The 27741-nt window shown below is 40.0% G+C and overlaps 1 protein-coding gene across 1 annotated transcript in view; it reads right to left on the bottom strand.

Annotated features, from left to right (window-relative positions):
* Positions 1–5584: 5584 nt before the first annotated feature.
* Positions 5585–27741, bottom strand: part of EIF4EBP2 (eukaryotic translation initiation factor 4E binding protein 2) — a 30888-nt gene continuing 8731 nt past the window's right edge. The window contains exons 2-3 of the mRNA XM_053691937.1: positions 14657–14833; positions 5585–7829 (exon numbers count right to left, since the gene is read on the bottom strand). Of these exons, the coding sequence (XP_053547912.1) occupies positions 7798–7829; positions 14657–14833 (209 nt within the window). The 3' untranslated portion in view covers positions 5585–7797. The remainder of the gene's footprint in view (positions 7830–14656; positions 14834–27741) is intronic.

The following is a 27741-nucleotide window of genomic DNA, read 5'->3' as shown; positions in this document are numbered from 1 at the left end:
AAATATCAAGTCATCAATAAAACGCATGTAGAAAACTATGTTTTCTTTAAAAGGATTATCCTCAGTGTACAGATAAAGGTCTTCCCATAGACCCACATACAGGTTTGCGAAAGAAGGGGCAAATTTAGCCCCCATGGCAGTTCCACAAACCTGTATGTGGAATTCTCTGTCAAACATGAAAAAATTGTGTTTCAATAGAAACTCAATGACTTCACACAATACAAGCTTCACTTCCTCAGTATATCTAGTGTGTTTGTCAAAAAAGTACCTGATGGCCCGTATCCCCATATGATGGGGTATACTAGAGTAAAGTGCAGTGGCGTCCACCACTACCCACTTAAACTCTTTTTCCCATTTAAGGTTCTTTAACAATTGTAGGAGATGTGTAGAGTCCCGTAGATAACTTTTAAGACCCCTCACTAAGGGTTGCAAGATGGAGTCTATCCATTCTGAGGTAGGCTCAAGCAATGACCCAATCCCCGAGACAATAGGTCGTCCCGGAGGTTGGGTCAGGCTTTTGTGTGTCTTTGGTAAGTAATGGAAAATCGGAATCCTTGGATTTTCAGGAATCAAACCTCCCAACTGTTCCCTTGTGAGGAGTCCAATCGAAACTATCTGTTCCAACAGTCTGACCAGTTTGGCCTTGAATAGATGCATAGGGTTGGAATCCAATTTCCTATAAGTAGAAGGGTCATTAAGTTGTCTAATACTTTCTTGCACATAGTCTTTCTTGTTTAGAACAACTACATTACCCCCCTTGTCCGAATTTCTGATAACTAGATTGTTGTTATTCTCGAGTAATGCCAAGGCTACCTTCTCTTTTCTAGTTAGATTTGAACCTATTATTTTCCTTTGTTTTACTGTTTCTTCTAGGGCCAAAATCTCTCTTTCTACCCTTTTCTGATAGAGATTCAGAGCAGGACCCCTAAACTGAATGGGGTAAAACTTGGACGGTTGCTTAATAGGTATGGGAATGTCCCAATTTTCAGGACCATAATCACCTTCCATACCCCTCAAACCCTCTAACAAAATATTATCCATAAAGTCAAGAGGTAGAGTATGTACTGTATCAGACCCATGTATATTGTCACTTACATCATCTTGAAAAATTGCCTCCCTAGACTGCACATCTATGTTTTGGATCCCACTTGATTGGGTATTGGTGTTGCATACCGAAAAATACCTCCTCAGTGTCAACTTACGAATAAATTTGTTGACATCCAACAATGTTTTAAACGCAGAGAAGGTGTTAGTCGGAGCAAAACCCAATCCCCTAGACAGCAATGAAATTTGTTCAACTGTTAACTCAATATCTGAGAGATTAAGAACAGTTAGTCCTTCTTGTTCCTCTTGGTCTTTCTTCCCGACTTTCTTTGTTCTTTTCCCTGCTCTTCTTGTTTTTTTCCACCTAAAGGGATATCCAAACTGTCCCTTTCTTTAGTACGTATCTCCATTTCGTCATCCTCGGAGCTCTCCCCGGGACCACCATCCGGTACCTGCAATGACATGGATGAACCAGAAGAAACAGAAGGAGGAGGAGAGTAAGGAAGAAGAAGAGGAAGAAGAAAGTGAAACAGAAATAGGTGCTGATGCTCCACTATCATCAGACATATTGGACTCCATTTCAGAGTTTTCTGTTGAAGAAAACACCACACGACGCTTATTCTCCTTTTTCTTCAATATGGATTTAGGCACCCAATTGGATTTTTCATCCATGTCAGCATCTTGTTTCGCCTTATTCTGGTTACTTCCAGCTTGGTTTTTCTGGCCTTTCCCAAAACCTCTCCTAGTGTGCTTGCCTTTGGGCCTTCGCTGGAATTGTGACCAATTATATACCCTGTTACTGGTATAGTCCTCCAAGTCACGGCTGAACTTATTGCCTTTTCTTTCAGCTAGCGCCTCATCTGATTTCTTTATTTTGGATTTCAATACTGCTTTAAATTCTTTATATTTCTCATCAGATTTTAAGGCTCTTAAATCCTTTTTAACAGTGATGATCTGTTCCTTAAGCTTGGTTCTCTTATGGTTCTTGCTCCTGTTAGCAATGTCCATTAGTTTCAAGGAACATGTAGTAAGTGCCTCATTCCATTCCTCTAATAATTCTGGAACTTCAGCAAATTCAATGCATGCAATAAGTATAGGATAATAACAATTTCGATCAGAATTCCACTTGTATTCTAATTTAATATGGTGTTCTTCAACAAAGGTTGCACTGTGTGTCTCTCTTTTGGATCCCATTTGTGATATTTGTTCATTTATTCATACATTCATTATTAGGGAAGTTATTTGTTAATTTACTTATTCCTCCTTACATAAGCCATATACAGTGTTTGTAGAATGTTGATTTATTTTTTTAACAATCTTTGCAGTTTTTAAATGTGTAATTGCATACAGGTGTTCTGTGACTTTAAATGGGCCATGGACACCTAACAAACTCACCCTATGATTAAGTGCTCAACAGAGCACGAAACTAGTCAGGGAGTTTGTTTGCCCTGTACTGCCTGCATTTTTACATGATTTAATAAAGGATTTTTCTTTTAAAAGCCTTTTTTCTATAGCCCTTGAATTTTACACTCCTTTTGAGCAGCTGCCTTCCTTCGTTCTTTTTGTACGTACCATTGCAAGGTTAGTCCACATTGCACACTGCTTTCACACAAAGCCCACAGATGTTCACTGTCAAGGTTGGCACGTGTGCCAAAGGTTTCTTTCTGCAAAGGATATTGCTGAAAGTGAACTGTTCATAATACGCAGTGTACAACAGGATGTCTTTGGCTCAGAAAGTAAATGTATCCGTGACAAGAGGGGCATTCCAAAAAACAGTCCTATAGCTAACCTGAATCCATTCATTGACGATGATGGCATGTTAAGGGTTGGAGGACGATTAAACAAGGCTAAGTTGGGAGGTCAAGAACAGAATCCTCTCATACCCGCTCGCAATCATATCACCACTTTGCTCATACGGCACTACCATGAAGGGGTTAAGCACCAAGGTAGACATTTCACAGAGGGTGCCATAAGAGCTGCAAGCCTTTGGATTATAGGAGCAAAAAGACAGATCACAGCTACACTGCATAGCTGTGTTCAGTGCCGTAAACTAAGAGGTAAACATCAGCAACAACAAATGTCAGATTTGCCAGCTGACAGGTTAAGTACTGACCCACCTTTCACTCATGTTGGTTTAGATGTCTTTGGACCATGGATGGTAACAGCCCGCAGAACTCGAGGTGGCCAAGCAAATAGCAAACGATGGGCAGTGCTGTTCACTTGCATGAGTGTGCGTGCAGTACACATTGAAGTAATAGAAAATATGGATGCCTCAAGCTTCATAAATGCTCTAAGGCGATTTCTTGCCATCAGCGGACCAGTCAAAACATTAAGATCTGACTGTAAAACTAATTTTGTTGGAGCCTGTCGAGAGCTACATCTCAACTCTAGGCCAATTCAAGACCTTTTAGCTGAAAGGGGCTGTACATGGATTTTCAATCCTCCTCATATGGGTGACTCCTGGGAGAGAATGATAGGCATCATACGTAAAATACTGGACTCCATGGTTATGGACTTGAAATCCACAAGACTCACCCATGAGATTCTAACCACCTTCCTGGCAAAAGCATCTGCCATAATCAATTCAAGACCACTTGTTCCAGTTTCTGTAGATCCAGAGGCCCCAACTCTCCTTTCTCCAGCTACTCTTCTTACCCAGAAGCTTGGGTCTGTTCCTGTTCCACCTGGAGACTTTAAAACAGGAAATCTGTGCTACAATCAGTGGAAGCGAGTACAACACCTTGCCAACTGCTTCTGGAATCGTTGGAAGATGGGAGTATCTCTCTACTCTGCTAGGACGCAGGAAATGGCAACGTCTGAACCCCAACATCAAGGTTTGAGATCTTGTTCTCCTCAAGGACCAGCAAGCTGAAAGAATCGATTGGCCCATGGGACTGATTGTAAAGAGCATTCCTAGTGATGATGGAAAGGTGCGTAAGGTGGAGGTGAAAGTTGCAAGACAAGGGACTATAAAAACTTTCATCAGACCAATCACGGAACTTATCTTGCTTTTGCCCCTTGGAGACTGAACTTACTTATGTATGCTGTTGGATTCTTCCTGTGACTTCAAGAAGGAAGTATCTTGAACTTTAAATTGACACAACTCTAAGTTTATATTATAGTAGTTGCATGTATGTTCTCCTTATATCTTTCAGGTCTTCAAGAGATCTCTGCAAATTACATTGTTATGCATAACTTCCGTTATGATTTAAATAGTGACATTTACTATGCCAGACAGGGAGTGTGCTGCCTCAATGAGGCATAGAATATTACATAGCCTCTGTTATGTTCATGTTGTTATAGTTAAGAAATCATATTTTTATACTATTGTTTTCTAGGCTTCCCTGTGTTTGTTCTGTACTGCCATCTAGCAACCCTTTTTGGTAATGCTCCTGTTTTCCAGTATCTTACCCCTGACCTTATTATGCATTTCCTTTTTGTGTATTACTCTGCCCTTGTAGTTTTATGATGTTTTCCTGTGTCATGGCTGCAGCTAACAGCCTCATGTAACAAGCACTCATGTTATTACATTGCAAGCTACGATCAGTATCATCTTTTGACCGCAAAATACTTTAACCATTCATTCATCTGCTGTAACCTGATATTCAGAATAAAGCAACTTTGTGGATGAACAAGGTATTGGTGAGTTCAGCTATCTGACAAGGATTGTCTGCAGTGATTGTATCTTCTTATACAGGCCAGGCATAGAGGTCTCAGCAAGGGATAGATCATTATTACAACTATCTGAGTCAGAATAGGAAGCATTTACAGTGAGTAAAATTGCATCAACCGTATAAAGATTTCATTTGAAACATCTAACAAAATAAGGATACAAATAGACTGTATATTATTTAATGAGGCACAGTAAACGCACGATTTACAAACTTTCCAACAAATCCAGCACTACACAAGTTAAGGCATCTCCCTATGTACACAAGGACGTTTACATAGCAACAAAATGGTGCAAGCCTGAGAAATGTATGTTACTCCGTCTAAGGTCTGTTACGCAACAGATGAGATTGGTTCAGAACAAAGTAACGCAAAATGGTTACTATAAGAAAAAAAAAAAAAAAAAACTATAAAAGCATTCATGGAAAAGAATCCTAAATAGCTCCTTGCTTGTAAATGATACTTACAAAGATATTGCCACAGGATTTGAAAAGAAACTGGGAAACGATGTTAAAAAAAAAAATATATATATATATTTTTATTATTTTTGAGAAGTGTGTATGTGTATAGATCGGCTGTGAAAACAACGGCTGCTGACTGGGTGACCAGTAGTTTCCACTCAGGGCCAGCAGTTCTTTAACCTCTAAACAGAGAGAGATTTAGCATTACTAGTGTTAAAAAAATAAAATAAAAATGACATCTAATGCATTAGAGCATGTCATTATTTTTCATTATTATGGACTTTTAACTCTAAGCAGACAGGGTGACATTTCTACATAGTAAATACTATATAACACGTTAAACAAGCATCAGATATGCAGCTTAGGAACCTGAGCCACAGGTTAGATATTCAATATAAAAGGAGCAGGCAAAGTTTTTAAACTGAAATTTATTTAACATCAGTATAATTCAAGTAGTGAGCAATCAAATATTGTAGAAGTGTTTTTCCCACTGTGCATAATATTACACTACAGGGTAGAATAACACCTGGAGAAATGACCCTGGCCTGGTCTTCTACCCCCATATACAATGTGCAAGGCTCTGGATCAAGGATAGTATAAAGCAACTGCCCTTCTGGACGACGTGCCCGTCATTCCCGTTAACACACAACCTAAATCACAAGCTTGTGTTGTACTCAAAAAAAAAAAAAAAAAAAAAAACACAAACCCCTGACTTTGCGGAACAGGTGGGGACCTGACAACGCAGTTTTTCATTCACATTTCAGAGACAATAAAATTGGATACATTAGATAGAGTATATTAAAGAATAAAAATGTTACAGCTCCCAAAGCACCTAGCTTACATACCTACATTCTTCACAAATAGAAAAGGCTTGTTGTGGATTTGGAAAACTGGCGTGAAAGCCAAATCCCAGGGGTAGGATACGTGAGTAATACGTGAAATTAAGAGGAGAAAGACAAAAAAACTCTTTGATGAACATTTCAGAAACTAATATATGCTAGATTATGTTCTTTTTATATTATTTTTTTTAAGGAAAAGCATTTGTAATAAGATTGTCAAACTAAAATTTCTGATCGCCTTACTTTATAATTCAAGCAAACAGCTGAAATGTATTAACACGCAAATCTCACAATGCAGCACATGATGTAACCATTAAATTGTATGACTGGCTCATAATAAATCATTTCAGTTGCCAGTCCGTCCCATTTGGTTGAAATATTTTATTGTGCATTGCGACCTCTATCTGGGACCACAAAACAAAAACAGTGAAATAATTAATAACGGTTAATAGACATTTTTGCAAATGTATCATAATCAAGTCTATGTAGAATTTACATGTTGGTTATGTTTTACTTGCTGAAATTCAGATCAAATCATGGTCATTTTAGTATGAAACTCTAGTTCTTTTTAATATGACAAAACCCATGGTTTCTGCATCGATATAAACATGTAGATATCATAATATGCACTTAAACGCTCCACTTGGTAAAACACAAAGGCTGGATAATGCTCCTCAATAAGTATCAGTTTTATAGTTATTAACTTGTCAACATTATGGGGAAGACAAATGTTTTATAAACTTACTGGAAATAAAAACACGCAGTTCTTATTGGTTACTACGAGTTCTGAAGTGCCGAGTGATGTAACAGCGCCTTGTGAGAGCATCACTAAATCATACATAGACTGCTGGGCAGAGATGTATCAGAGTCTGCACGTGACTACCACACGCTTCCTAGATCCTGGTGCATATGTGGCCATGTAATGAAACCATTGTGTGGCGTCTATTGGTTCTCGGTAGCAGTGCTTAGTAAGTATGACCACAACTTCTATTGAAATGCCTACATGTGCCCCACTTGTACGGCTCCTACGCGATGGAGAGAAATCAGGGAGGCTAAAAGGTTGGACTGCAAGAAAACTAAGATTCATGTTAGCATGTGTTTTTGGTTAATATATAAATGGGTTCAGGTTAACGTTACAATGAAAACACAGTATGGTATAATAAAAAAGGGGTCTGGTGTGTCAGTCTGTAGGTGGCCAGATGCTGAGATTCTCTCATCATGTGATAAAAGGGTCGGAATTGGAGCGCTACTGGAGTGCGTATTTCCTTAAACATTCAGAAATAATGAATGCACAGCCGTATGAAGCGGTCAGATTCTGGTCACTGGACCGTCCAAACAAAAACACTACACAGCTTCCTGACCATGTGACCAAACTAGGATTCAAACATTTAGTGGGATCACAAAAACCTAAGAGGCGGCTTAGGAAGGTAAAACAAAAACAGCAGTAAAGGGAGGTGCAGAATTTCTTCCACCAACTATTTTAATAAGTTATCTACAGTATTGGCAAACTGTATCTCTTCCTGCTTGTTAACACCAAGCCAGCAAACACTCACAAGCCTCATCACCCTTCTGCCAATTGCTGGGCGAATTAAGCCACTTGAGAGGGGGAAAAAAAAAATTACAACATAAAGGGAGCTTTTTTTTTGTGTGTTGACCTTTGGCACCTGGAAGGGCAGATTTCTACACGCAGGACTGCGCCTTAGAATGGTTTTGCAACAAAGTAATTCTATTGGCTGAGTCAGGTACACGCAAGTTTTGGGAGCTCTTGTAGAGTATCTCGGAGATTAGATGTCCATCTCGAACTGAGAATCGTCACCTGAAAACACAACAAATAAAAGATATAAGAGAAGGGAATAAATATAAACATATCCCCCCCCCCCACGCAAACTGTAGAAGTTGAAAGAGCCCTATGTAGATTGTAAACACTTTTCTCCAAAGCTATGCAGCCCGGCACATTCAAGAATGGCTACCTGTAAAATTGTTATTCTGGTCACAAATGGCACATGATTTTATAAAGCAGAGTTTAATTGAGATTAGATAGGCAGATGGTCTGGGGAGATTTTTTTAGGGCTTGGTTAGGTTACTAAGTTGCAGTGAAGGGTCATACTACAGGATACAAAGACATTTTAGACAATTGAGTGCTTCTGACTTTGTGCCCCTGTGCATAAACCAAGGGCCATGAAGACATGGTTCGATGAATATGATCTGGAGGAATTCAAATGGCCTTCATAGAGCCCTGCCCTCAACCCCAATGAACACCATTGGAATGAATATTGCAACACATAGAACAACCGGCACTGTCGCAAGCACACAGCTAGATTACAAGCAAACAAGAAGAGATAGTTACGGCATTTGGCCAAATGGTGATAGGCCAGGACAATATCAAGATCTCTTCCTCCCCCCTGGGTCCCTAACCTACAGCTATACAATGCCAAATCAAACACAGACACTTTGTAATCTCCCTAGAAACATACAAAACATGGAAATGGACTAAACACTCTAACCGGACTGGGTACACATCCTATGACCCTGCAAAACTCAACAGCCCTCACACACAGCTGCACAGCTTTCAGGGATTCAGGCAGTTAACCCCATACATAAGTGCGTTTAAAGAATTTGGTGGCCCAGGCATTTTTAAAAGCAAAATAACATAATTTATGCTTACCTGATAAATTTATTTCTCTTGTAGTGTGTTCAGTCCACGGGTCATCCATTACTTATGGGATATATTCTCCTTCCCAACAGGAAGTTGCAAGAGGATCACCCAAGCAGAGCTGCTATATAGCTCCTCCCCTCAAATGTCATATCCAGTCATTCGACCGAAACAAGACGAGAAAGGAGAAACTATAAGGTGCAGTGGTGACTGGAGTTATAATTTTAAAATTTAGAACCTGCCTTAAAAAGACAGGGCGGGCCGTGGACTGAACACACTACAAGAGAAATAAATTTATCAGGTAAGCATAAATTATGTTCTCTCTTGTTAAGTGTGTTCAGTCCACGGGTCATCCATTACTTATGGGATACCAATACTAAGTACACGGATGATGGGAGGGACAAGGCAGGAACATTAAACAGAAGGAACCACTGCCTGTAGAACCTTTCTCCCAAAACCAGCCTCCGAAGAAGCGAAAGTGTCAAATTTGTAAAATTTGGAAAAAGTATGAAGTGAAGACCAAGTTGCAGCCTTGCAAATCTGTTCAACAGAGGCCTCATTCTTAAAGGCCCAGGTGGAAGCCACAGCTCTGGTGGAATGAGCTGTAATTCTTTCAGGAGGCTGCTGTCCAGCAGTCTCATAGGCTAAACGTATTATGCTACGAAGCCAAAAAGAGAGAGAGGTAGCCGAAGCCTTTTGACCTCTCCTCTGTCCAGAGTAAACGACAAACTGAAGAAGTTTGTCTAAAATCTTTAGTTGCCTGTAAGTAGAACTTCAGAGCACGGACCACGTCTAGATTATGCAAAAGACGTTCCTTCTTTGAAGAAGGATTAGGACATAATGATGGAACAACAATCTCTTGATTGATATTCCTGTTAGAAACAACCTTAGGTAAAAACCCAGGTTTAGTACGCAGAACTACCTTGTCTGAATGAAAGATCAGATAAGGAGAATCACAATGTAAGGCAGATAACTCAGAGACTCTTCGAGCCGAGGAAATAGCCATCAAAAACAAAACTTTCCAAGATAAAAGCTTAATATCAATGGAATGAAGGGGTTCAAACGGAACACCCTGAAGAACTTTAAGAACCAAGTTTAAGCTCCACGGAGGAGCAACAGCTTTAAACACAGGCTTAATTCTAGCCAAAGCCTGACAAAAGGCCTGGACATCTGGATTCTCTGCCAGACGTTTGTGTAAAAGAATAGACAGAGCTGAAATCTGTCCCTTTAGCGAACTAGCGGATAAACCCTTTTCTAAACCCTCTTTTAGAAAAGCCAATATCCTAGGAATCCTAACCTTACTCCATGAGTAACTCTTGGATTCGCACCAATATAAATATTTACGCCATATCTTATGGTAAATTTTTCTGGTCACAGGTTTCAGAGCCTGTATTAATGTATCAATAACCGAATCCGAAAACCCACGCTTTGATAGAATCAAGCGTTCAATTTCCAGGCAGTCAGCCTCAGAGAAATTAGGTTTGGATGGTTGAAAGGACCCTGAATTAGAAGGTCCTGCCTCAGAGGAAGAGACCATGGTGGACAGGACGACATGTCCACTAGGTCTGCATACCAGGTCCTGCGTGGCCACGCAGGCGCTATCAGAATTACCGATGCCCTCTCCTGTTTGATCCTGGCAATCAGTCGAGGTAGCAACGGAAATGGTGGAAACACATAAGCTATGTTGAAAACCCAAGGGGCTGCTAATGCATCTACCAGCACCGCTCCCGGGTCCCTGGACCTGGATCCGTAACAAGGAAGCTTCGCGTTCTGGCGAGATGCCATGAGATCCAGATCCGGTTTGCCCCAACGACGAATCAGTTGAGCAAATACCTCCGGGTGAAATTCCCACTCTCCCGGATGAAAAGTCTGGCGACTTAGGAAATCCGCCTCCCAGTTCTCTACGCCTGGGATGTAAAATCGCTGACAGGTGGCAAGAGTGAGACTCTGCCCAGCGAATTATCTTCGAGACTTCCAACATCGCTAGGGAACTCCTGGTTCCCCCTTGATGATTAATGTAAGCCACAGTCGTGATATTGTCCGACTGAAATCTGATGAACCTCAGTTTTGCTAACTGAGGCCAAGCTAAAAGAGCATTGAATATTGCTCTTAATTCTAGAATGTTTATTGGAAGGAGTTTCTCCTCCTGAGTCCACGATCCCTGAGCCTTCAGGGAATTCCAGACTGCTCCCCAGCCTAGAAGGCTGGCATCCGTTGTTACAATCGTCCAATCTGGTCTGCGAAAGGTCATTCCTTTGGACAGATGAACCGGTGACAACCACCAGAGAAGAGAATCTCTGGTCTCCTGGTCCAGATTTAGCAAAGGGGACAGATCTGAGTAATCCCCGTTCCATTGACTGAGCATGCATAGTTGCAGCGGTCTGAGATGCAGGCGCGCAAATGGCACTATGTCCATTGCCGCGACCATTAAGCCGATTACCTCCATGCACTGAGCTACTGATGGGCTTGGAACGGAATGAAGGACACGGCAAGCATTGAGAATCTTTGATAACCTGGACTCCGTCAGGTAAATCTTCATCTCTACAGAATCTATAAGAGTCCCTAGAAAAGGAACCCTTGTGAGTGGTAACAGAGAACTCTTTTCCACGTTCACTTTCCACCCATGCGACCTCAGAAATGCTAGAACTATCTCTGTATGAGACTTTGCATTCTGAAAACTTGACGCTTGTATCAGAATGTCGTCTAGGTACGGAGCCACCGCTATGCTTCGTTGTCTTAGTACCGCCAAAAGTGAGCCCAGAACCTTGGTAAAAATTCTCGGGGCCGTGGCTAACCCGAAGGGAAGAGCCACAAACTGGTAATGCCTGTCTAGAAAGGCAAACCTTAGGTACCGATAATGATCTTTGTGAATCGGTATGTGAAGGTAAGCATCGTTTAAGTCCACTGTGGTCATATATTGACCCTCTTGGATCATGGGTAGGATGGTTCGAATGGTTTCCATCTTGAACGATGGTACCCTTAGGAATTTGTTTAAGATCTTTAAGTCCAAGATTGGTCTGAAGGTTCCCTCTTTTTTGGGAACCACAAATAGATTTGAGTAAAATCCTTGTCCCTGTTCCGATCGCGGAACTGAGTGGATCACTCCCATGATTAAGAGGTCTTGTACACATTGTAGAAATGCCTCTCTCTTTACTAGGTTTGTTGATAACCTCGATAGATGGAACCTCCCTTGTGGAGGAGAGGTTTTGAAATCCAGAAGGTATCCCTGAGATATAATCTTCAACGTCCAGGGATCCTGCACATCTCTTGCCCAAGCCTGGGCGAAGAGAGAAAGTCTGCCCCCCACTAAATCCGTCTCCGGATAGGGGGCCCTGTCTTCATGCTGTCTTAGGGGCGGGAGTAGGCTTTCTGGCCTGCTTGCCCTTGTTCCATGACTGGTTGCCTTTCCAACCCTGTCTGTAACGAGCAGTAGTTCCTTCCTGTTTTGGAGCGGAGGAAGTTGATGCTGCTCCTGCCTTGAAGTTACGAAAGGCACGAAAATTAGACTGTTTGGCCTTTGGTTTGGCCCTGTCCTGAGGAAGGGCGTGGCCCTTACCTCCCGTAATGTCAGCAATAATTTCCTTCAAGCCGGGCCCGAATAAGGTCTGCCCTTTGAAAGGAATGTTAAGTAGCTTAGACTTGGAAGTTACATCCGCTGACCAGGATTTAAGCCAGAGCGCTCTGCGCGCCTGTATGGCGAATCCGGAATTTTTAGCCGTAAGTTTGGTTAGATGTACTACGGCATCTGAAACAAACGCATTAGCTTGCTTAAGAGTTCTAACTTTGCACAAAGCCTCATCCAATGGCGCTGTGCGAATCGCCTCTTCCAGAGACTCAAACCAGAATGCCGCTGCAGCCTTGACAGGCGCAATGCATGCAAGAGGCTGCAATATAAAACCCTGTTCAACAAACATTTTCTTAAGATAACCCTCTAATTTTTTATCCATTGGATCTGAGAAAGCACAGCTATCCTCCACCGGGATAGTGGTACGCTTGGCTAAAGTAGAAACTGCTCCCTCCACCTTAGGGACCGTCTGCCATAAGTCTCGTGTGGTGTCTATAGGAAACATTTTTCTAAATATCGGGGAAGGGGAAAAAGGCACACTGGGTCTATCCCACTCCTTACTAATAATTTCTGTAAGTCTTTTTGGTATAGGAAAGACGTCAGTACACACCGGTACCGCATAGTATCTATCCAACCTACACATTTTCTCTGGAATTGCCACCGTGTCGCAATCATTCAGAGCCGCTAATACCTCCCCTAGTAACACACGGAGGTTCTCAAGCTTAAATTTAAAATTTGAAATTTCTGAATCCGGTCTCCCCGGATCAGAACCGTCACGACAGAATGAAGCTCACCGTCTTCATGTTCTGCAAATTGTGACGCAGTATCAGACATGGCTCGTGTCATCAGCGCGCTCTGTCCTTAACCCAGAGCTATCGCGCTTGCCCCTTAATTCGGGCATATTATATAATACTTCTTTCATAACATTAGCCATATCATGTAAAGTGATTTGTAAGGGCCTAGATGTACTTGGCGTCTCAATCTTACGCATCTCCCGAGCGGGAGACGCAGGTACTGACACGTGAGGAGAGTTAGGCGGCATAACTTCCCCCTCGTTGTCTGGTTATAGTTTCTCTATCGGTACAGATTGACTTTTATTCAAAGCAATATCAATACAATTGGTACACATCGTTCTATTGGGCTCCACATTGGCTTTTGAACATGATGAACAAACAGTTTCCGCCGAATCAGACATGTTTAAACAGATTTAGCAATGAAACTAGCAAGCTTGGTAATCACTTTCAATAAGATTACAAGCAATATAAAAAACGCTGCAGCGCTTCAAAATACAGATATAAATAAACAATTCTTAACAAGAAGTGTATTATTAGCAGAGGATTGCACCCATTAGCAAAAGGATGATTAACCCCTCAATACCCAAAACGGATAAAACAGATATCAATTAAGATTTAACGCTTTTAATCACAGATCTGCTGTGACTGATTACCTCCCTCAAAAAGGAATTTTGCAGACCCCTGAGCTCTCTAGAGACGTCCTGGATCAAGGAGGAAGAAGCAGGAAGACTGTGCTAGAATTTTAACTGCGCAACAAGGCGCTAAAACAAGGTCCCTCCCAGTCCTATTAGAACAGTGGGAGCCCTGATATAACGGTTTCCATGCAGAAAATATGTTAGCCATGTGGAAAAAAATCATGCCCAAAGCGATTTATCACCAAAGTACCTCACAAAAACGAATAACATGCCAGTAAACGTTTTATTAAAAAACAACATTTTCCAATGTCATGCAAAGCTATCACTAAGCCTGCTACCAGTCGCTACCACTGCAGAGAAGTATTATTTCAGTGTTAACAGTATTTTCTCAGTCAAATTCTAGTCCCTAGAAAATAACTCGACTGTGCATACATTTATCAGCCTGCTACCAGTTGCCACTACTGCATTTAAGGCTGTACTTACATCATACGGTAACAGCAGTATTTTCTTCCAATTCCATTCCCAGAAAATAATGTACTGCACATACCTCATTTGCGGAGGACCCCGCATGCTATTCCCAGTTTCTGAAGTTACCCCACTCCTCAGAATGTCGAGAACAGCCAGTGGATCTTAGTTACGCCTGCTAAGATCATAGAAAAAAAACGCAGGCAGTTTCTTTTTCCAAATACTGCCCGAGATAGAAAAACAGCACACTCCGGTGCCATTTAAAATAACAAACTTTTGATTGAAGAATAGTTAAGTAAAAACTCCAGCTCCTCTCGCGACCTCCTTCTTTGTTGAGGGTTGCAAGAGAATGACTGGGTATGACATGTGAGGGGAGGAGCTATATAGCAGCTCTGCTTGGGTGATCCTCTTGCAACTTCCTGTTGGGAAGGAGAATATATCCCATAAGTAATGGATGACCCGTGGACTGAACACACTTAACAAGAGAAAAAATGAATAAAACCTATGGGAAACAAGAGGATAGATACTTGCCCAGGTTCGTCTTCCTGTCATGATTGTTCAAGTTGTTTGTTTCTACTTTGGCCTCCACTACAGCCGTATTAGGGCTGGTTACCCCTGGGATATCAGGCAGGCGGTGGGGAGGAGTCTGAGCCAGGGGGGAATTGCGGCGGTCCAACAGGAACTTGCGATCATAAATGATCCGGGTACCTAGTAAGGATATAAACATCATCAGCATTTCAATATCAAATAAAATCACACATATATACATAGATTATATTATTAGCACATAAACACAGATCTGCAAACTGGGATCTAGCATCACAAAAACACACATATATACATAGATTATATTAGCACATATACACAGATCTGCAAACTGGGATCTAGCATCACAAAATCACACATATATACATAGATTATATTAGCACATATACACAGATCTGCAAACTGAGATCTAACATCACAAAATCACACATATATACATAGATTATATTAGCACATATACACAGATCTGCAAACTGGGATCTAGTATCACAAAATCACACATATATACATAGATTATATTAGCACATATACACAGATCTGCAAACTGGGATCTAGCGTCACAAAATCACACATATATACATAGATTATATTAGCACATATACACAGATCTGCAAACTGGGATCTAGCGTCACAAAATCACACATATATACATAGATTATATTATTAGCACATATACACAGATCTGCAAACTGGGATCTAGCGTCACAAAATCACACATATATACATAGATTATATTATTAGCACATATACACAGATCTGCAAACTGGGATCTAGCATCACAAAATCACACATATACATAGATTATATTAGCACATATACACAGATCTGCAAACTGGGATCTAGTATCACAAAAACACACATATATACATAGATTATATTAGCATATATACACAGATCTGCAAACTGGGATCTAGTATCACAAAATCATACATATATACATAGATTATATTAGCACATATACACAGATCTGCAAACTGAGATCTAAGATCACAAAAACACACATATATACATAGATTATATTAGCACATATACACAGATCTGCAAACTGAGATCTAACATCACAAAATCACACATATATACATAGATTATATTAGCACATATACACAGATCTGCAAACTGGGATCTAGTATCACAAAATCACACATATATACATAGATTATATTAGCACATATACACAGATCTGCAAACTGGGATATAACATCACAAAAACACACATATATACATAGATTATATTAGCACATATACACAGATCTGCAAACTGGGATCTAGTATCACAAAATCACACATATATACATAGATTATATTAGCACATATACACAGATCTGCAAACTGGGATCTAACATCACAAAATCACACATATATACATAGATTATATTAGCACATATACACAGATCTGCAAACTGGGATCTAACATCACAAAAACACACATATATACATAGATTATATTAGCACATATACACAGATCTGCAAACTGGGATCTAGCATCACGAAATCACACATATATACATAGATTATATTATTAGCACATATACACAGATCTGCAAACTGGGATCTAGTATCACAAAAACACACATATATACATAGATTATATTAGCACATATACACAGATCTGCAAACTGGGATCTAGCATCACAAAATCACACATATATACATAGATTATATTAGCACATATACACAGATCTGCAAACTGAGATCTAACATCACAAAATCACACATATATACATAGATTATATTAGCACATATACACAGATCTGCAAACTGGGATATAACATCACAAAAACACACATATATACATAGATTATATTAGCCCATATACACAGATCTGCAAACTGGGATCTAGCATCACAAAATCACACATATATACATAGATTATATTAGCACATATACACAGATCTGCAAACTGGGATCTAGTATCACAAAATCACACATATATACATAGATTATATTAGCACATATACACAGATCTGCAAACTGGGATATAACATCACAAAAACACACATATATACAGATCTGCAAACTGGGATCTAAGATCACAAAAGCACACATATATACATAGATTATATTAGCACATATACACAGATCTGCAAACTGGGATCTAGTATCACAAAAACACACATATATACATAGATTATATTAGCACATATACACAGATCTGCAAACTGGGATCTAGTATCACAAAATCACACATATATACATAGATTATATTAGCACATATACACAGATCTGCAAACTGGGATATAACATCACAAAAACACACATATATACATAGATTATATTAGCACATATACACAGATCTGCAAACTGGGATATAACATCACAAAAACACACATATATACATAGATTATATTAGCCCATATACACAGATCTGCAAACTGGGATCTAGCATCACAAAATCACACATATATACATAGATTATATTAGCACATATACACAGATCTGCAAACTGGGATCTAGTATCACAAAATCACACATATATACATAGATTATATTAGCACATATACACAGATCTGCAAACTGGGATATAACATCACAAAAACACACATATATACAGATCTGCAAACTGGGATCTAAGATCACAAAAGCACACATATATACATAGATTATATTAGCACATATACACAGATCTGCAAACTGGGATCTAGTATCACAAAAACACACATATATACATAGATTATATTAGCACATATACACAGATCTGCAAACTGGGATCTAGTATCACAAAATCACACATATATACATAGATTATATTAGCACATATACACAGATCTGCAAACTGAGATCTAACATCACAAAATCACACATATATACATAGATTATATTAGCACATATACACAGATCTGCAAACTGGGATCTAAGATCACAAAAACACACATATATACATAGATTATATTAGCACATATACACAGATCTGCAAACTGAGATCTAACATCACAAAATCACACATATATACATAGATTATATTAGCACATATACACAGATCTGCAAACTGGGATCTAGTATCACAAAAACACAGAGATAAGCTCTCCCATGTAACAAGTCTGTAGGTAATCTCAGCGCAACCTAAGTGCTTTTATCCTTTATGCTGAAACATTGTTATCCTGCGCCACCCTGTGGCCAAATATATCCATGACAACAAAACTTGTGTTCCATATTCCAAAATGTTACTGTCAAGAGTCAGATAGAACACACAATTTTAAACAACTTTCCAGTTTACTTTTATAATCAATTTCTTAGTTTTTTTTTTATCATCCTTTGTTGATAAGCAGAGATGCAAACTCAGAAGTGTGCCCGGTCTGCAGCAATATATGGCTGCAGTTTCGCAACAATGTTATACATTAGTAAGAGCACTAGATGGCATGCAGTGCTTCAGGCATGTGCACACTGCGCAACTAGGTATCCATTTAACAAAGAAAATCATGAGAAAGAAGCAAAAGTTGTTAATAGAAGTGAATTGGAAATTATTTTAAAATTGTATGTTCTGTCTGAATAAAAAAAATAAAAAAATGTTTTGGGCTACATATCCCTTTAACGTAATCCTTAATTAGGACTAAATAGACATGCAGGCTAAAGCGCTGCCCCCACTGCAGGCTAAAGCGCTGCCCCCACTGCAGGCATTGCTATGACGAGAGTTTGTGATCTCACATGATCCAGTAACAGACATTAGAAAATACTTTGGATATTAAGAAATGAAACTTGAAGGTGCAGAACGGATTTATTTTAAGCACAACTTTAGACATTACAAATATGATTCACAAATTTTGGCCTTTAAAAGAAAAGACTGAAAAGAATGTAGATTACATTATTGTGAGAACACCGATCAGACAGCATAAAGTTACACATTTAATATCAGTGCAGGAATTTAGGGTCCATTAAGCAAATAATGAAACAAAAAAAAAAACCACACAACACCACATTCATCTGGTCATCACACTTCACATGTTCAACGTCTCACTCTAACAAGAAAAGCCATTAACCACATCTATTATATGGCAACTCAAGCAGTCAGGGGGTTAAGTACTTTTTTGTTTTGTTTTCAAAGACAGAGTGATTTCCCTATAGGTAAATGTAGCTTAAAGGGACATTATACACATGTAGATGATCTATTTATATAGCCCATGAGTTTTTTTTTTTTAAATGTTTTTTTTTAAATGTTAAGTTTTGCTTATTTTTAAATGACATTGATCTGATTTTCAGACTCCTAGCCAAGCCCCAAAGTTTTATGTGAATACCGTCAGCTACCTTCTCCATCTTGCTCCTGTTTGTGTAAAGGGTCTTTTCATATGCAAAAGAAGGGGGAGTGACTTATTTCCCACTTGCAGTGGGCTTTCCAGCTACGTTTTTAACAGAGCTAAACTGAGAGCTTCTAAGTAAGTTTTTAAACAGTTTTATACTGGATTTTGATATCAGTATCTGTGCATCTTATTCTTTATAGTAGTGTCTATTACATGCAGTTATATGAAAATGAGTGTATACTGTCCCTTTAAAAGGGACAGTCAACACCAGAATTTTTGTTGTTTTAAAAGATAGAAAATCCCTTAATTACCAATTCCCCAGTTTTGCATAACCAACACAGTTATAATAATACACGTTTTACCTCTGTAATTACCTTGTATCTAAGCCTCAGCAGACTGCCCCCTTATTTCAGTTCTTTTGACAGACTTGCATTTTAGCCAATCAGAGCTAACTTCATGGTAAATTCACGTGCATGGTGAAAAACTACCAAAATGCATTTAGATTAGAGGCGGCTTTCAAGGTCTAAGAAATTAGCATACGAACCTCCTAAGCTTAGCTTTTAACTAATACCAAGAGAACAAAGCAAAATTAGTGATAAAAGTAAATTGGAAAGTTGTTTAAAATTACATGCCCTATTTGAATCATGAAAGTTTTTTTGGGACTTGACTGTCCCTTTAAATATAACACTATCAGCTTTGTTAGCACATCTTTTTAAATCACATTTAAAAGGGTTAAACGGAAGCCTCTCCTGGAAAACACACATTCTACTATAGATAAGGATATGGCCAGTGACTGAAGCACACACGTGTATGCCTGCTTTATATGTGCTCACCAGCTATACCCTCACCTGGAGTGAAAGAGGACCCAATTGATTATGTATTTAAAATTAAAACATTTGCAGAGGTTAAAAACTTAAAGGGACAGTCAACACCAGAATTTTTGTTGTTTTAAAAGAAAGATAATCCCTTAATTACCAATTCCCCAGTTTTGCATAACCAACACAGTTATAATTATACACGTTTTACCTCTGTAATTACCTTGTATCTAAGCCTCAGCAGAGTGCCCCCTTATTTCAGTTCTTTTGACAGACTTGGTTTAGAGGCTCACCACATTGAGAGAAGAGCTCTGTGCCGTGGGTGGCCGGAGGCACTGACTTTAGCAAGAAGCCGCGTCATAGACAGGGTGAGTTTAGCACTTTTTTTTAACTAAGTGATCAATGAAAGTCAAGTTTATTTTTAGTGATGGTAAATCCTAGCGTCATATGAAAAAGGACAAATTATGAAACTATAAAGATTTGTTTGTAAACCTATGTGTAATAAAACATTTATATTACAGTATGAGGGTTTCATCACACTAAGCATATAGATATACAGCTTCCATAAACAGTGTGTACATATATATATATATATATATATATATATATATATATATATACACACACACACATATACACATATATACATACATACATACATACATACATACACACATAGAAACACCCAGCACTCACCAGCTAGCTCACAGCTAAGATAAAATCACAACTGGAAAGGTTAGTCACCGCATCTGGCCAAATGGGAAAGCTCAGGCACCACGTCAAGGTCCTTTCCATTGCCTGAGTCCCTAACACAGCCACACCATCATGCGAGCTCACAAAGCCAAACAGACTGAGAACAAAGAAGGGGTGCACAGGTGGATGTAATCACCCATAGAAAATACAAAACATGGAAGGGAACTGCACTCCAAGACCGGATCAGGTACACATCCTTTGACTCAGTAACATCCAGCCCTGGGTGCTAAATAGCACTCCAAAAAAGCTGTGATGTCACCAGAGCCACAGGCAGTTTAACCCCAGTCCGGAATGGGTGCAAGAAACAAGGGGGATTACAAATAAAAAGTAATACAATATGTGTTGTATTACTTTTTATTTGTAATCCCCCTTGTTTCTTGCACCCATTCCGGATAGATAGATATACACACATATACACATACATACACACAGTTGTGCTCATAAGTTTACATACCCTGGCAAAATGTATGATTTCTTGGTCATTTTTCAGAGAATATGAATGATAAACTTTTCTTTCACTCGTGGTTAGTGTTTGGCTGAAGCCATTTATTATCAATCAACTGTGTTAACTCTTTTTAATCATAATGACAACAGAAACTACCCAAATGACCCTTATCAAAAGTTTACATATCCCAGTTCTTAATACCATGTATTGCCCCCTTTAACATCAATGACAGCTTGAAGTCTTTTGTGGTATTTGTGGATGAGAGTCTTTATCTTCTCAGATGGTAAAGCTGCCCATTCTTCCTGGCAAAAAGCCTCCAGTTCCTGTAAATTCTTGGGCTGTCTTGCATGAACTGCATGTTTGAGATCTCCCCAGAGTGGCTCAATGATATTGAGGTTAGGAGACTAAAAGAGCCACTTTATTCTGATGTAGCCAATGACAGGTAGACTTGGCCTTGTGTTTAGGATCATTGTCATGTTGGAATGTCCAAGTATGTCCCATGCGCAGCTTACGGGCTGATAAAGCAAATGTTCCTCCAGTATTTTTTGATAACCTACTGCATTCATCTTGCCATCAATTCTGACCAAATTTCCTGCGACTTTGTAGCTCACACAACCCCAAAACATCAGCCATCCACCTCCGTGTTTCACAGTAGGAGTGGTGTGCCTTTCATCATAGGCCTTGTCGACTCCTCTCCAAATGTAGCGTTTATGGTTGTGGCCAAAAAGCTAAATTTTGGTCTCATCACTCCAAATGACTTTGTGCCAGCAGGTTTGAGGCTCGTCTCTGTGCTGTTTGGTGTATTGTAAGTGGGATACTTTGTGGCATTTGCGTAGTAATGGCTTTCTTCTGGAGACTCCACCATGCAGCCCATCTTTTTTCAAGTGCCTCCTTATTGTGCTTCTTGAAACAGCCACACCACATGTTTTCAGAGAGTCCTGTAATTCACCTGAAATTATTTGTGGGCTTTTCTTCCTCTTGCATCCTGAACGATTTTACTGGTAGTTGTGGCTGAAATTTTAGTTGGTCTACCTGACCGTGGTTTGGTTTCAACAGAACCCCTCATTTTCCACTTCTTGATTAGAGTTTGAACACTGCTAATTGGCATTCTCAATTCCTTGGATATATTTTTATATCCCTTTCCTGTTTTATACAGTTCAACTGCCTTTTCCTGCAGATCCTTTGACAATTTTTGCTTTCCCCATGACTCAGAACACAGAAACGTCAGTGCAGCACTGGATGAAAGATGCAAGGGTCTGTCAGGAGTCCAGAAACTCATTGACCTTTTATACACACACACTAATTACAAGCAAACAGATCACAGGTGAGGATGGTTACCTTTAATAGACATTCAAACCCCCTTTGTGTCAATTTGTGTGCATGTTATCAGGCCAAAATCACCAGGGTATGTAAACTTTTGATCAGGGTCATTTGGCTAGTTTCTGTTGTCATTACGATTTAAAAAAAAGAGTAAACACAGTTGATTGATAATAAATGGCTTCAGCCAAACACTAACCATGAGTGAAAGAAAAGTTTGTGTTATCATTCATATTCTCTGAAAAATGGCCAAGAAATCATAAATTCTGCAAGGGTATGTTAACCCCTTAACGACGCGTCGTACAGGGTATGTCACACACAACCTGGTCTTTAAAGACCAGCGACGTACCCTGTACGACATTAGGGTTTAAAGCGGCTGGAAGCGATCCTGATCGCTTCCAGCCGCTTTCCAGTTATTGCAGCGATGCCTCGACATCGAGGCATCCTGCAATAACTCTCCTTGGCCATCCGATGCAGAGAGAGCCACTCTGTGGCCCTCTATGCACCGGACATCGATGGCCGGTATCGTTGGTGGGTGGGAGCCAGTCTGGGAGGCGGGTGGGCGGCCATCGCTGGGCCGTGTGATGTGGAGGGGGGCGGGGGCATGCACGGGAGCCGCTACACTGGAGAAAAAATTTGAACAGAAAGAGTGAAAAACAAAAATAAATAAAAGTGATCTAAGGGATCTCGGAGGGAGGGAGGGCGGTAGGGGGCAAACTACACTACAGAAAAATTACAAAAAAAATAAAAAAACATTTTATTTTAAACTGGGTACTGGCAGACAGCTGCCAGTACCCAAGATGGCTACCATTACGTTAGAGGGGGATCCTAAACATGTAATATGTAAATATGCAAATATAAAATACCTTTTATTTTAGTACTGGCAGACTTTCTGCCAGTACTTAAGATGGCGGGGACAATTGTGGATGGGGGAGGGAAGAGAGCTATTTGGGAGGGATCAGGGTGTGAGATATGTCAGGTGGGAGGCTGATCTCTACATTAATGCTAAAATTAACCCTGCAAGCTCCCTAGTTAACCCCTTCACTGCTGGGCATAATACACGTGTGGTGTGCAGCTGCATTTAGCAGCCTTCTAACCCTCTCATGTAATATATCCCCTCTCCTTATCTGAGAAATGCACCTTATGTCACTGCACAAGTTGTGTAACTAGGCACTGTAGTGCTGATCGCTGCTCTCATGGTATATATCCCCTCTCCTTATCTGAGAAATGCACCTTATGTCACTGCACAAGTTGTGTAACTAGGTAGTGTAGTGCTGATCGCTGCTCTCATGTAATATATCCCCTCTCCTTATCTGAGAGATGCACCTTATGTCACTGCACAAGTTGTGTAACTAGGTAGTGTAGTGCTGATCGCTGCTCTCATGTAATATATCCCCTCTCCTTATCTGAGAGATGCACCTTATGTCACTGCACAAGTTGTGTAACTAGGTATTGTAGTGCTGATCACTGCTCTCATGGAATATATCCCCTCTCCTTATCTGAGAAATGCACCTTATGTCACTGCACAAGTTGTGTAACTATGTACTGTAGTGCTGATCACTGCTCTCATGGTATATATCCCCTCTCCTTATCTGAGAGATGCACCTTATGTCACTGCACAAGTTGTGTAACTAGGTAATGTAGTGCTGATCACTGGCCGCTGCTCATGTAATATATCCCCTCTCCTTATCTGAGATGCACCTTATGTCACTGCACAAGTTGTGTAACTAGGTAATGTAGTGCTGATCACTGCTCTCATGGTATATATGCCCTCTCCTTATCTGAGTGATGCACCTTATGTCACTGCACAAGTTGTGTAACTAGGTAATGTAGTGCTGATCACTGGCCGCTGCTCATGTAATATATCCCCTCTCCTTATCTGAGAGATGCACCTTATGTCACTGCACAAGTTGTGTAACTAGGTACTGTAGTGCTGATCACTGCTCTCATGGAATATATCCCCTCTCCTTATCTGAGAGATGCACACCTTATGTCACTGCACAAGTTGCTGAACATGCAGTTTTAAAGCTTTTCCAAGTTACTTGTGTTATCTGTTTTACTTCATTCTCTAAATATTTGTTGAAAAGCATACCCAAGTAGGCTCAGGAAGAGCCATACAGTACTGGGAGCTAGCTGCTGATCCATGGCTAGACACAAATGCTGTTGGCTCACCTAGCTCCAAGTAGTTCATTGCTGATTCTTTAACAAAGGATACCAAGAGAATTAAGCAAATTTGATAATAGATGCAAATTTGAAAACAGTTTAAAACTGCTGCTCTATCTGAATAAATTAAAGAAAAGTAAGAGGCTGCACTAGCTGGATCACAGGGGAGTAAACAAGCCGTACTTTATTTCCTTCCAGTAGGTTTCTCACGTTAAACCGGTTACAAGGCGGGCGATTAATATCAAGACCGCAGGGCGGCAACCAACCCCCCCCCCCCCCCCACAACTGCAGGGCGTTTATTTAACTATATATGAAAACTGCTTTGGATGTTGCCGCAGTATAAAGGGTTCGGTGTTCTCCACAGTAAATGTTGGCAACCAGGTGGCATTTGGAATTAGCCGGGTGTCGGAAGTATTATTCTTTGCAATATTATAACATTGTTGAATTATGCAGTTAATGTGTGCTTTAAATGTTTAACATTTATAAATAAGACAAATTGATTTATTGATAATTTGTGCAACAAAAATACATTTTCAGCTCATTTTAGCTTAATATTGACCTAAATTAAGCCAGGTGCTATGCTCTTTAAATAAAGCCCTGGGGAGATTACTGGGGCTGTTTCTTACTCGTTTCCTTTATGATATAATATTTGCTTTTCTCCTGAGCGCACTTAGATTAAAGCTATTTGATTTGTGGTAGTTTGCAATGCCAAGAGTCAGCTAAACATCTTGGAACAGCGCAGAAAAGCGACCGACAATACCAATGCATTGAAAGTATCACCCAACAGTTTGAAACGTTCCACGGACACGCACTTTTACAAGGAGTTAGCTAAAGGGATAGAAAGTATGTAAATGTGCATTGCAACTAAGTATATACTTCCATAAGCAAAAAGGCTTCTAGCTAACGTTATTACTGTTTTCAGTGGCATACCCACATATACTGTGAGGGGCTATGCACCGGCATTCAAACACTACACCTCAGCGCTGGAGGTGGTGTGTACTGTGTCTGAAGATGTCATTTGTGTGACAAAAGCCACTGCTGACCGTCTGAGAAGGTGCTGCATCTGAATCCTGGTGCACAGGGCACTCACAGTATGTGTGCATATACCACTGAAAAACACAAACCTTTACAAGAAGCAGTTCTGATCAAGGAAGACATTGCATAAATGATTCTATTAAAAATTGAAACACACCCATGCACAAATTAATCTTACCTATCTCTTAAAGGGACAATAACACATTACATGCACCTCCCTCGGATCATGGGTGCTGCCATTTTGTAACCTAAGTTACACTGCAGGTATCTGAAGTAAAGTTACTGCACATGTGCAAACACGTTGGTACTGGAATGTAGTGAAAGACGGACCCATGACTAGAGGGAGGTGGGTAAAAACCTCAATACTGTGCTCAAAAAATGTATTTAGTGTTTAACCCCTTAGTGACCACAGCACTTTTCAATTTTCTTACCATTTAGGACCAGGGCTATTTTTACATTTCTGCAGTGTTTGTGTTTAGCTGTAACTTTCCTCTTATTCATTTACTGTACCCACACATTATATACCGTTTTTCTCGCCATTAAATGGACTTTCTAAAGATACCATTATTTCATCATATCTTATAATTTACTATAATTTTTTTTTATAAAATATAAGAAAAAAAAAACAAAAAAAAAAAAAAACACTTTTTCTAACTTTGACCCCTAAAATCTGTTACTCATCTACAACCACCAAAAAAACTGATTCTAAATTTTGTCCTGAGTTTAGAAATATCCAATGTTTACAGGTTCTTTGCAACAAGTTATAGGGCGATAAGTACAAGTAGCACTTTGCTATTTCCAATTTTTTTTCTCAAAATTAGTGATAGTTACATTGTAACACTGATATCTGTCAGGAGTGAGTGAGTGAGGATAGATAGATATTATTTTTTTTTTTTTTGTAGACAAGCCAAAGTATTGATCTAGCCCCATTTTGGTATATTTCATGCCACCATTTTACCACCAAATGCGATCAAATAATAAAAAAACAAACTTACTAGCTCTCTAAACCCCCCTCTACCTATTTGCTGCCATCTTGGGTACTGGCAGCTGTCTGCCAGTACCCAGTTTAGTGAAAATTTTGCTTTTTTTTTAGGAGATAAAATACTCAATTTTTCTGTAGTGTAGCGGCGCCCCCCCCCCCCGCATCAATACCCTACCCCCATCCACCTCCCAGATCCCTTTCCCAACATGTATTTTATTCCCTCCTCCCTCTCCCGCCTTCCCATATATACACACACACAACAGTACAGGCTCAGCACTAATTGTTAATTGAACTGAGGCAGAGATCTGGCAGCATTGGGGTTAAGTTATCTGATGCAGAGATCTGACAGCATTGTGGTTAGGTGATCTGATGCAGAAATCTTGCAGCACTAATCGTGCGCGCCCTAAAGTAACTGGATGCCGGAACTTCACCAGCGATGGGCTGCCCACCCGTCTCCCTGCTATGGCTTCCACCCATTAACGATCGGCACCATCACTGGCTGATGCAGAAAGGGCCACAGAGTGTCTCTCTCTGCATCGGTGCCTAAAAAACATGAATTATGCTTACCAGATAGATAATTTCCTTTCTTTCTGTATAAGGAGAGTCCTTACTTGTGGGAATACAGAACCTGGCCACCAGGAGGAGGCAAAGACACCCCAGCCAAAAGCTCATATTCCATTCATTCTGCCAAGGGAACAAGGAACTGTAGGAGAAATATCAGGGTATAAATGGTGCCAGAAGAACAAAACAAAATTTAGGTCCACCCTTCGGAGAATACGGGCAGGGGCTGTGGACTCTCCTCATACAAAAGCAAAGGAAATTATCTGGTAAACATAATTCATTGTTTCCTTCTTAATATATGAAGAGAGTCCACAGCTTCATTCCTTACTTGTGGGAAACATATACCCAAGCCCCAGAGGACACTGAATGAACAGGAGGGCAAAAAAGGAGGCGGACCCTATTCTGAGGGCACCACAGCCTGCAAAACCTCTCCCCCAAAACGTCAAACTTGTAAAATTTAGAAAAAAAAAAAAAAAAAAAAAAAAGTACGTAAGGAGGACCAGGTAGCCACCCTACAAATCTGATCTATAGAGACCTCATTCTTGAAGGCCCAAGAAGAAGCCATTGCTCTAGTTGAATGAGCCTTAATCCTATGAGGAGGCTTATGTCCTGCTGTCTCATAAGCTAAGCGAATAATGCTTCTCAACCAAAAAGATAAGGAAGTGGACGAGGCCTTCTGCCCCCTATGCTTCCCAGAATAGACAACAAACAAAGAAGAAGTCGATCTAAACTCCTTTGTAGCCTGAAGATAGAACTTCAAGGCCCGA

This window comes from Bombina bombina, chromosome 9 (genome assembly GCF_027579735.1).
Source record: "Bombina bombina isolate aBomBom1 chromosome 9, aBomBom1.pri, whole genome shotgun sequence".
Classification (NCBI taxonomy): Eukaryota; Metazoa; Chordata; class Amphibia; order Anura; family Bombinatoridae; genus Bombina; species Bombina bombina.
The sequence above is the reverse complement of the archived record's forward strand: the minus strand, read 5'-3'. Positions and strand labels throughout refer to the sequence as shown.